Consider the following 11,539-nt stretch of genomic DNA (forward strand, 5'->3'; position numbering starts at 1 on the left):
TATTCCAAATTTACACCTGTAGATTTTATATAACAACATTGATTTTACAGCTGTAGATTTCAATTTACAGCTGTCAAACGACTGTAAAACAGTTCGAAATATGCAAATGAGCTACACCTGTAAAAAAAGTTACAGCTATAAAAATGAAAAAAGTTACAGCTGTAAAAATGCCCAAAAGTTACAGCTGTAGAAATATTATAGGTGTTGAAATAGAGGGCATTATTTTAAGGGACGAAAGTAGAGGTGCAAAAAGTTTTAGGATGAATTGCAATTCTCTAGATAAGGTAGCAATTACTATGAAAATGGCAATATAAATGATCTAGTGCGTAAAGTATGTATGGTATGATTACAGTATAGCAAAAGCAAAATTCAAGAGTAGGATACAAAGTAGAACATCACAGATCTTGTTTATAAAACTTTCTTTGTCAGTCATGAAAACATATGACAATCTTGTAATTATTTCTTCTGAACTTATTGGCTTCCAGTATAGAGTAAATAGTTAATGTATGTACTTATACATGTCCTTTTACAACTATGATAGATAATTAAACATCTGTACTTACTCTATACCCCTTTAAATTCCAAAATTTTACAAGATGTGATGTCTGTGTGAATTTCAGTTATATCCCGCCAAAATGCATTAAAGATGGCTGACAATACTCGTGTTTCCCTCCAAAAATGTTACAGCTGTAATTTTGAGACATTACCATTTTACAGCTGTAACTTTCAACAGTAATTTTTTTACAGCTGTAAATTGAGACCTTCATATTTTACACCTGAAATTTTCAACTGTATTTCTGATCATTTTTCCACTTACAGGTCTTTTACAGTTTTTGTGTTGAGTCGCATCCCTAGTTAACACTAGGGGCCTCCGGCACAAGTCGGTATTCAAACACCCTTCAAGCCCGTTACACTTGCATTGAAATTTTAAATTTTTTATTCAAGTATGATGTTAGATTTGCTCTCAATATGCAGTAGATCATAATTTTGTATGTAGCATCAGATATATTATATAGCCTGATCAGTTCATAAAATTGACAGTACTTGAGTAAGCAGTGAGTAATGAATTAATAAGCCCGAATTTGCTGTTTTAAGTTTTTTCTAACACTGATGTATATTTATTTCAAATCAGCAAGGTAAAACGATAAGTACAACTCTAGCCTCAGTTTTATATTGTAAAATACAGGGCAACATAACATTTGTTTAAAACTTTAACTTATAATGGTATTGGCTTTACAGGCCTTAGCTGACAAGTCAAATATCAAGGTCGCTCTGAAGAAATCCAAACTGCCATCTCAGCTCCCAAAACCAACACTGCCAGCACCAAAAGCAAGCAAAGAAAACAAGGTTGTGAAGAAAGAAAAGAAACAGAAATCAGGTGTCCAGAAATCGGCGTCAAGCGATAATTTGACAGATGAGAGTGTGCTTTCATTGGTTGCCTGCTCACAGGAGTCTAGTGGCAGTAGTGTCAGCAGTTCACAAGAGTCCCTTGCTTCTACTGCTGACATAAGGTACATGTAGGTACAAGGCTAGATCTGTTGGTGTCTGCCTCATTTAGATGGTCGTTATTTGTATTAAAAAAAGTATAAAGTAAATTTATTTATAAATAGCGGCTAAGCCTAAGTTATGTAGTTTGGATTAATTATAATGTTTGTCATGGTCATAAGAATAGAAGCCAGTACATTGTTTTTCTCTATTTTATGGTGTATTTTGGTGTTCTACGTTATAAGCAGTTTGTCTTTGAAACATTTATTTAAGAAATAATAAATCTGTTACTATATTTTATCAGTTAATAAAATATGGGCAGGAGCTTGGATGCGTAATAGTTAAATCATGAGTGCGTAGCACGAGTGATTTAATTATTCGCATCCAAACGACCGTGTTACTTTTTATTATATTTATGTTTTTGAAATGCTGTTTGCAACCGTTTTGCCCTGAAATAATTTGTGCCCTGTGTTACGGGTGACGAACTTAACTTTTATATGACGTTACATCATTATGACGTCATACTTTATGTCATACATTTATGACGTCACCGCTGAATCATAATTAAGCTAATTGAATTCGCTTGTAGAGCCTAAGTTATGTAGTTTTGATTAATTATAATGTTTGTCATGGTCATAAGAACAGAAGCCAGTACATTGTTTTTCTCTATTTTATGGTGTATTTTGGTGTTCTACGTTATAAGCAGTAATTCTTGGTTTGTCTTTGAAACATTTATTTAAGAAATAATAAATCTGTTCCTATATTTTATCAGTTAATGAAATATGGGCAGGAGTTTGGATGTGTAATAGTTAAATCACGAGTGATTTGATTATTCGCATCCAAACGACCGTGTTACTTTTTATTATATTTATGTTTTTGAAATGCTGTTTTCAGCCGTTTGGCCCTGAAATAATTTGTGCCCTGTGTTACGGGTGACGAACATAACTTTTATATGACGTCATACTTTATGTCATACATTTATGACGTCACCGCTGAATCATAATAAAGGTAATTGAATTCGCTTGTAGACATCAGCACGTGTTTTACGGACCTACACATAAGTCAGTATGACTTTTTATTATATTTATGTTTTTGAAATGCTGTTTTCAACCGTTTGGCCCTGAAATAATTCGTATGTAATGGAACTGAAGTAGAATCTCTGATGTTACAATCATAGGGGGGTGAAATGTAACAGCCAACCATATTTTATCGTAGATTCATGTATAGGCGATTTCGCTATATGTTTATATAGCAGTTGCTGCGGATCGTGTAAGAATTCATGTTTTAACTTCTGAAAGATTTCTACGTTGATACCCTTGCTCTACTGGGTTCAGTGAGTCACCAACCAAGCCCTTGGGATTCTGCAGATGTTATAACATGAAAAAGTGTGTGTTATAAAGACTGTCATCATATTATATGGATATTCAAATCTGACAGCTTATGATAATTATATGTATTACTTGTAGCTGTCAAGGTGTAGAAGATCTGATACCGCTTGAAGACGAAGAAAAAGAGGAGAGCAAGCCACAGGTACTGTATTGCTCTTTCTAATTTTAATTCTTGGGTAACAAATTAACAATACCATTGAAGTTACAGCAACATTGGTTCTGAAATTGAGTTAATTGCTTTAAATATTTGTTATAAAGACATGGGTAAAAGTTTTCAGTATTAATACTGAATCCAGTATTCTGAAGATTTCTTCTAAAATCTATACAAGTGATAGGAAAATTAGTGTTTTCAGTATTGAAAGTCTTGATTTCAGTTTCAGTGTTGAAGTCAGAAATGAGAATGGGATTTGTTTTGACAGTAATAAACAGAATTTGTTCTATTGTTTTCCTACCAAATGTTTTATGCTGAATATTATGTAAAGGTAGTTTTATAAACAACTGGCAAACAGTTTCACAAGATTATTTCTTATTCTAACACAACCAGCGAATAACCTATATACATTTAGAGCAAAATCTATCTTGGGTTATTCTGCAATATACCACTCGCGTGCAGACGCCATCCGGTCCAGGTGCGTAGCACGGTCATAAAAAGTAGTTACTACTTTTCTCTAACACTTACGATACTAGTATGTCGTGTTAAAATTGAAATAAGTTCCCAAGTGTGATTTATCGTAGAATAATCCGAGTTTTTCGTTCTTATGCGAAATAATATATTACTCAGGCCTACGGCCATCATGATATATTCTTACGCATAAGAACTCAAAAGTCGGGTTCTTCTACGATAAACCACGTTTGGGAAGTTATTATTTCTTAATTATATCGAAAGTAGCACAAGATTCGGTGTTATTTATAGCAAAGTGTTAGTAAATGAAATGTTTTAATAGGTGTTTTTTTGTTTGAAGGACATTGATGATGTGGACAAAGAGAATATGCAGGACCCTGTACAGGTGGCTCTGTATGCCTGGGATATCTTCAAATATTATAAGGACAGAGAGGTATAACTTATTCTAGCATGGCAGTCGCATACTTCAAGAAACAAAAATATTTTTATTGAAATTTGTTTCAAAGATAGTGGCCCCATAACATTTGACAATAGATAGTATTTGTTTGATTACCTGTTCTTCGTGCTCAATTTAGGCATAATGCCTTCTCTGACGGGTTGAAAGTAATTTTTTTTTAGCTACATTAACAGTTGAAGAAAACAGCAGTAATGTACAGTGATTGTGCAATCACACTTAAATTACTGAACGTCATAATGGTCTCCTACCTTAGTAGTGTACTGTACACCTTGTTTTTTGGATGAACATCTGCTTAGGCCTTTGAACTGTGTTTAATCCCTTAGTCTAAAACATTTTGAATGTCTTTGGGAAGATAGAATTAGGAAGAAAAATGTGTATGGACCTGTAACAATAATATGTTAATTTAAATTACAATGGTAGAATGTTGAAATTGTACACAGTTTCATGGATTATGTGGAGGTAAAAGACAGCTGTTTCATTCAGTTTGTCCAGTCGCAATATTTTGTTTCCATTCACTGCCTTTAAAAGGGTCTCCGTTGTCCAAACTAGGGTCCAAACTTCCAGCCATTTCCCTAAACCTCTAGCTTTAATTCCAGCTTAATGTTGTCATATGATATGGGGGAGCCAATCACCTGGCTTGCAGAAAATTTGTTGTACTACCATGTTGCCTGAAACTGATACTGGCTTGCCTTTAAACATGTTAAAGCGAGGTTAGCAAACTCTGTTGCAATTAATTATTAATATGTGATGCTATGTTAAGTTTGTTTATGTTTCACAGCTACAATTCCATGTTCAGCCTTACATGGCCGCACAGAAGTTCCTGACCACCAGTATGCGTGCCATCCTTGTCGACTGGCTGGTAGAGGTACAGGAGAACTTTGAGCTCAATCATGAGACACTTTACCTGGCCGTGAAGCTTGTAGACATGTATGTGAGTCGTAGAGAGACGCCGAAGGAAGCCCTACAGCTGATTGGAGCTGTCTCATTATTTATAGCCTCCAAGTTTGATGTATGTTGGTTTTATGTTTCTAAGACCTTTAGAGAATTTTATATTTCTGTAATCTGTAAAGTCAATTAGAAAGTTTGTTTTGAAAATTGATTTCTGCAATTAAAAGACAGATAATAGTACTTTGTAGACCTTTTAGTACAGGTAAAGCAGACTTGTGCATTATGGTCAGATTCAGGTATTGCTAACTTCCCTAAGTTGAGTTTTGACACCCACCCATGTTCCAGATTCTTAATTGTGCTCTCTTAAGGATATCTCGAATTAATGAAATTATTTGCTTCTTTAATAGTAACATCATTGCTGGCCATTTCTCACCATAAACTCAATAGACAGGGATGCCAATTCATTGAATTTGCTTGTTTTCAGCTTTGCAATTGTTGAAAATAGAGGCTTTGTACTTTCATTGCTTGTACTAAAAGTTCAGTGTATTTTTAGGAGCGTTGCCCACCTCTGGTAGAAGATTTCCTCTATATCTGTGATGATGCTTACAAGAGGAAGGAGTTCCTCGACATGGAGAGATGTATATTGAAGACAATAGGTTTTGATATAGGCATGCCTCTTTCCTATAGATTCCTGCGTAGATATGCTAAGGTATGAACTATATTTGGACCAGATTTTCTGTAAACTTGCAAAGGGTTTTTATGCAATTTTCCTCCTGTGCGGAATGGTTTATGAATAAAAGAGGTTATTGTTGTTTTTAAATCCGTTAATTTTGAGTGGAAAAAGTATATTTTCACGAGTGGCGCAGCCACGAGTGAAAATAACAACTTTTGGTGTTCACGAGTGAAATTACCGTGATATTACATCGATACCAACAATTTTTCTGTTTATTTATGTCTAAAACTACTTTTGTTGTGTTTTTTTTCAATAAAATGTCGAAATTTGCGGAAATTTTATCAGGAAGCATCGCAAAGATGACGTCATTTTAACGACGTCATCGTCATATTGTTTTCCGGCTTTCAGTACGCTCGGTAAAAATCTAGCCCTCTGTCTTGCATGGGTACTATTTTGACCCCAGTTGACTTTGAGCAATACAAACACATAGTTATGTCTCCCCCAGGAGACATATTGTTTTTGCCCTGTCCGTCCGTCCGTACGTCACACTTCATTTCCGAGCAATAACTGCAGAACCATTTGACCTAGAACCTTCAAACTTAATAAGGTTGTAGGGCTGCTGGAGTAGACAACCCCTATTGTTTTTGGGGTCACTCCATCAAAGGTCAAGGTCACAGGGGCCTGAACATTGAAAACCATTTCCGATCAATAACTAGAGAACCACTTGACCCAGAATGTTGAAACTTCATAGGATGATTGGTCATGAAAAGTAGATGACCCCTATTGATTTTGGGGTCACTCCGTCAAAGGTCAAGGTCACAGGGGCCTGAACATTGAAAACCATTTCCGATCATTAACTAGAGAACCACTTAAACCAGAATGTTGAAACTTCATAGGATGATTGGTCATGAAGAGTAGATGACCCCTATTGATTTTGGGGTCACTCCGTCAAAGGTCAAGGTCACAGGGGCCTGAACATTGAAAACCATTTCCGATCAATATCTAGAGAACCACTTGACCCAGAATGTTGAAACTTCATAGGATGATTGGTCATGAAGAGTAGATGACCCCTATTGATTTTGGTGTCACTCCGTCAAAGGTCAAGGTCACAGGGGCCTGAACATTGAAAACCATTTCCAATCAATAACTAGAGAACCACTTGACCCAGAATGTTGAAACTTGATAGGATGATTGGTCATAAAGAGTAGATGACCCTTATTGATTATGGGATCACTCCGTCAAAGGTCAAGGTCACAGGGGCCTGAACATTGAAAACCATTTCGGATCAATAACTAGAGAACCACTTGACCCAGAGTGTTGAAACTTCATAGGAATATTGTACATGCAAAGTAGATGACCCCTATCGATTTTGGGGTCACTCCATTAAAGGTCAAGGTCACAGGGGCCTGAACATTGAAAACCATTTCTGGTCAGTAACTTGAGAACCACTTGACCCAGAATGTTAAAACTTAATAGGATGATTGGTCATAAAGAGTAGATGACCCCTAACGGTTTTGGGGTCACTCTGTGAAGGGTCAAGGTCACAGGGGCCTGAACATTGAAAACTATTTCCGGTCAGTAACTTGAGAACCACTTGACCCAGAATAATGAAACTTCGTAGGATGATTGGTCATGCAGAGTAGATGAACCCTAATGATTTTAGGGTCACTCTGTTAAAAGTCAAGGCAACAGGGGCCTGAACATGGAAAACCATTTCCAATCAATAACTTGAGAACCTCTCGACCCAGAATGTTGAAACTTCATAGGATGATTGTTCATGCAGAGTAAATGACCCTTATTGTTTTTGGGGTCACTCCATTAAAGGTCAAGGTCACAGGGGCCTGAACATTGATAACCAGTTCCGATCAATAACTTGAGAACCACTTGACCCAGAATGATGAAACTTTGTAGGATGATTGGTCATGCAGAGTAGATGAACCCTAACAATTTTAGGGTCACTCTGTTAAAGGTCAAGGCCACAGGGGCCTGAACATGGAAAACAATTTCCAATCAATAACTTGAGAACCACTTGAAACTTCATAGGATGATTGTTCATGCAGAGTAAATGACCCTTATTGTTTTTGGGGTCACTCCGTTAAAGGTCAAGGTCACAGGGGCCTGAATATTGATAACCAGTTCCGATCAATAACTTGAGAACCACTTGACCCAGAATGTTGAAACTTCATAGGATGATTGTTCATGCAGAGTAAATGACCCTTATTGTTTTTGGGGTCACTCCGTTAAAGGTTAAGGTCATAGGGGCCTGTTCATGAAAAATCATTTTTTGGAAATAAGTTGAGAATCACTTGACCTACAATGTTGAAACTTAATAGGATGATTGGACATGAAGAGTAGATGACCCCTATTTATTTTGAGGTCACTTGATCAAAGGTCAAGGTCACAGGAGCCTGAACAGTGACTTGAGAACCACTAGGTCACGAGTGTTGAAATTTAGCGGGATGACTGGACATGCCAAGTAGATGATCCCTATTGCAGCCAACCATCAGTGTCTCTTTGACTTTCGCTCCTGACCCCTATTGACTTCTTGCCTATAGGACTTTGCATTGGGGGAGACATGCGCTTTTTTACAAAAGCATTTTCTAGTTCAACTTATTTATATAACATTTCTTGTAAGTTTTATATTTGGTTAATTATTTCAATATCATAGTGAAAGATGTCTGGTAATTTCTCAGAGAAAATTATCAGATATATATTTTACACTGGTAGAAATTGCCGAAATAGGTTAAATAAAAATAAAAATTTGGTTAAAACATGAAATAATTTTTTTTATGTTTTACACATGGGATTAACAAAATTTTACTTCACATTTTCACTTATTGCATCATCACTTGAAAATTTTGCATCTGGTGTTTGCTAGGCACTGTGAGAAGATAGTTTGATCTTGCACGGAAACAAAGAGATCTTGCCATTTTGGATTGACTTTTGCATTGTTAGCCTAACTTGAAACTTGCTAAATATTTTCAGTGTGGACGAGCCAACATGGAGACTCTTACGCTAGCAAGATACATCCTGGAGATGTCTCTCATGGAGTACGAGTTCGTATCTAAACGAGAATCAGAGATGGCCGCAGCAAGTCTGTGGCTCGCACTCAAAATGAAGAAAGCTGGAGATTGGGTAAGTCATTTACATATATCTGATTAAGTATGTAAAATCATGGCTGGAAAATATTAAAATCAGACTGTATAAAAAGAAGCAGTTAAAAGTTGTATGAGTGGATAAGGCATGACTTCTGATTTCATGCCCATCACCAATGTAGATAATATTCAAGCCTCACTTTGGGCGTATAATATTTCATGTGAAGAAGCCATTCATCTGGCATACAGAAGGTCAGTGGTTCTACACAGGTGCTTGCCCATGATGAAATAATGCCAGTTTGGACATTTGGGCCTAACCCTAAAAGATAATATTCTCTGTAATACAATGACTTTGTGGTGCTGTTTACTGTAATAGCATTTGACCATTTTTGACAAACTTTTCTGGTGGTATTTTAAAAATGCCAGGGACAAGTTCATTGGACTATCCTTGGAAGTAGTGACCTTTTCGGTTTAAATGTAGCATATAATCATCTGTATTTTCCAGACAAATACTCTTGTACACTACACTGGATACAAAGAGGAGGAAATTACCCCAATGGCAAAGAAATTGAACAAATACATCACAGAACCACCCAAACAACTCACCACAATCCGATCCAAATATTCACACAAGTATGTACTTCAGTTTTTACAACCATTTCGGTTTATTTATGCAGCAGATGTAAAACTTTGAGAATCATATTCTGTAATTAAGTTTCAACTTTTATTTTCATACAAGTGATCTTACTTTTGAATTTAATATTTTTTCAACAAGGTATTTTAATATTGTAACTTGTGATACTCCCTGATGTCTGATGAGGTCTGTAATAAGGGCAGTTTACTACCGAAAAAGTTTTTCTTTAGGTGCTTAAAAATTAGATTTACGATATATGCCATACATATCATTCAGCCTGGCAAATCTTGAATTACAATAAAATAGCAGCTTATAAATATCAGTTCTTGCATGTTTGCCCCTTGGAACATTTTAATCAATGTACAGGGCCTCCTCTAGGCCTTATAAAGTTGTAGCCACTTTTTAAGAGAAAGTGCAAAATTGAATTGGAATTGCTGAAATTTGGCCACATTTTGATAAAATTCTTGTAGCTCAGTTCTTTGAATTGGTAGCATTTGGCTACATTGGTGAATGGCAGAGGAGGTCCTGAATGTCAGAGTGTATACACGGTGTAAAACTGCTGATACATAGATATTTTGATATTAAAATTGATCCTGTATGTTTCAGAGTATTCTATGAGGTGGCAAAAACTCCAACATTGACAGAAGCTGACTTCTTATGATGAAGGATGTGTTGTGAACATTTATAAGACTTCATACCACAAATGTGTTCTGTTAAGATAAAGTACAGTCCAGGATATATACTGTTCTAAAGGGAATTAGTCACTTGCTAGAGAAAATAATGAGAGTAAATATATGACATAATATAAAATCATATAAAAATGTCTAGTCATAAGAATATATTACTTTTTGTAAATACATTTTGGTTGTTGCATATTAAAAAAGAAAACTCATTAAAAAGCACCATTATATAAAGTAACATTGTCAACTAATTTACATTATGCATTTCACTTCCCTGCCATCTGATTTAAGATATTACACCTTTTGACAGAGTAGTTACAGATTTATTAGTTTTAAACAGGAAAATACATGTGACGTCACATTTCAAATACCTACCTGTTTTTTACAAGGTGACTGAAATATTTTGAGGATTTTTTAGAAAGATCTTATGAAAGAAACATTCCCATTATACAGTGATATATCACTGGTGCTACATTGTCCAGCACGTGTGTTCATGCAAATCAGGGAAGCTACAATGAAATGCCTATATGAATGTTGTATGCAATCATGGTACAAATTCTATTTTTAGCGCTATTGCATATTTATATGTTTTTATGGCATTTTACACGAGTGTACATATTTTTTCCAACGCATCATTAAATCATTTGTCACTGTAAATATTGGCATGTGTTGTCATACATATTTATAAATTAGTTTTAATTTGAAAAGAAAAAGTGATAGTTTAAACAGGAACAAGATATTGTCCATGTTCTGAGTTGACATTTTCACACTAATTTTGAAATTGCGCAAAGGAGAATGAAGTGACTATGTCTTGTCCCTTTTTAAACTATTAAACTCTATAAAAACTTCTGATTCAATGCTTTAATCTTAGATTTACTGACCTATTTTTAAGGAGCTTTTACACATCTTCCCCTCTTCGTTTTTCACTTCATTTCCATCTCATCTTCTAGTTGTATAAAGTGTAGGGTTTCGGTTTTAGACATACTGGGTTAATTGGTATTTTAACATTTTTATGCAGACAGTGCTTTTAACAAAAGGTTTTAGCGCACATTTCAACAGTTTTCAAATTGATCTCCTTTCTGTAGAAAGAAACAACTGTACATAATGTGTATAGGTTTACATAGTGTCCTTTTTTTTTTAAGAAAACATATTTTGTATACTAGTAGGTCAGCTGTGTATGGTTTGTATGTCTGGAATACTTAGTCGGCATTTCCTCGGGGGTGATTTTTGGGGTCGGGGCAACAGGGGTACTAAACATGTACTCATTACTTTTACATCTGGCTACAGTTTTGAATTTGGGTTTAGTAGTATTAAGTGTTCCCATCTCTTGACTAAATTATTTTTTAGGTTTTAAGCTTGAAATAGAATTTAATGCTTATTTTGTAAATTTACAGCATGTTATTCTTTGGTTGCAGTACTTAAAACTGTTTTATCTGGGCATCCATTATACAATATTTCAACAGCGTTAACCTTCGAAGAGAAAAACACAGTAAATCAGTAAGCTAAAAAAAAAAACCCAGATTAATCATAAATATTTATAGATTTTAATGTAGTATGTAGAATAGAAGGATATGTATGTTTTGTTAATGATTGTAAGCCCTAAGTTGCAGCTTTTTA

At 35.3% G+C, this 11,539-nt stretch overlaps 1 protein-coding gene across 1 annotated transcript; it reads left to right on the forward strand.

Annotated features, from left to right (window-relative positions):
* The first annotated feature begins 1,221 nt into the window (after positions 1–1,221).
* Positions 1,222–11,060, forward strand: LOC123554902 (G2/mitotic-specific cyclin-B3-like). Its single transcript, XM_053547041.1, has 8 exons — positions 1,222–1,511; positions 2,952–3,015; positions 3,836–3,928; positions 4,731–4,961; positions 5,394–5,549; positions 8,499–8,648; positions 9,114–9,241; positions 9,849–11,060. The coding sequence occupies exons 1-8, from the start codon at positions 1,222–1,224 to the stop codon at positions 9,901–9,903; spliced, it is 1,167 nt and encodes a 388-aa protein (XP_053403016.1). The 3' UTR covers positions 9,904–11,060.
* Positions 11,061–11,539: the final 479 nt, after the last annotated feature.

This window comes from Mercenaria mercenaria, chromosome 7, assembly GCF_021730395.1.
Source record: "Mercenaria mercenaria strain notata chromosome 7, MADL_Memer_1, whole genome shotgun sequence".
NCBI classification, from domain to species: domain Eukaryota; kingdom Metazoa; phylum Mollusca; class Bivalvia; order Venerida; family Veneridae; genus Mercenaria; species Mercenaria mercenaria.

Excerpts from the sequence above, each read along its gene's own strand:
- LOC123554902 (XM_053547041.1), top strand. The coding sequence starts at position 1,222 with ATGGTATTGGCTTTACAGGCCTTAGCTGACAAGTCAAATATCAAGGTC. Across the intron at positions 1,512-2,951 it reads GCTTCTACTGCTGACATAAG|CTGTCAAGGTGTAGAAGATC; the intron begins GTACATGTAGGT and ends TATTACTTGTAG. Across the intron at positions 5,550-8,498 it reads TCCTGCGTAGATATGCTAAG|TGTGGACGAGCCAACATGGA; the intron begins GTATGAACTATA and ends AAATATTTTCAG.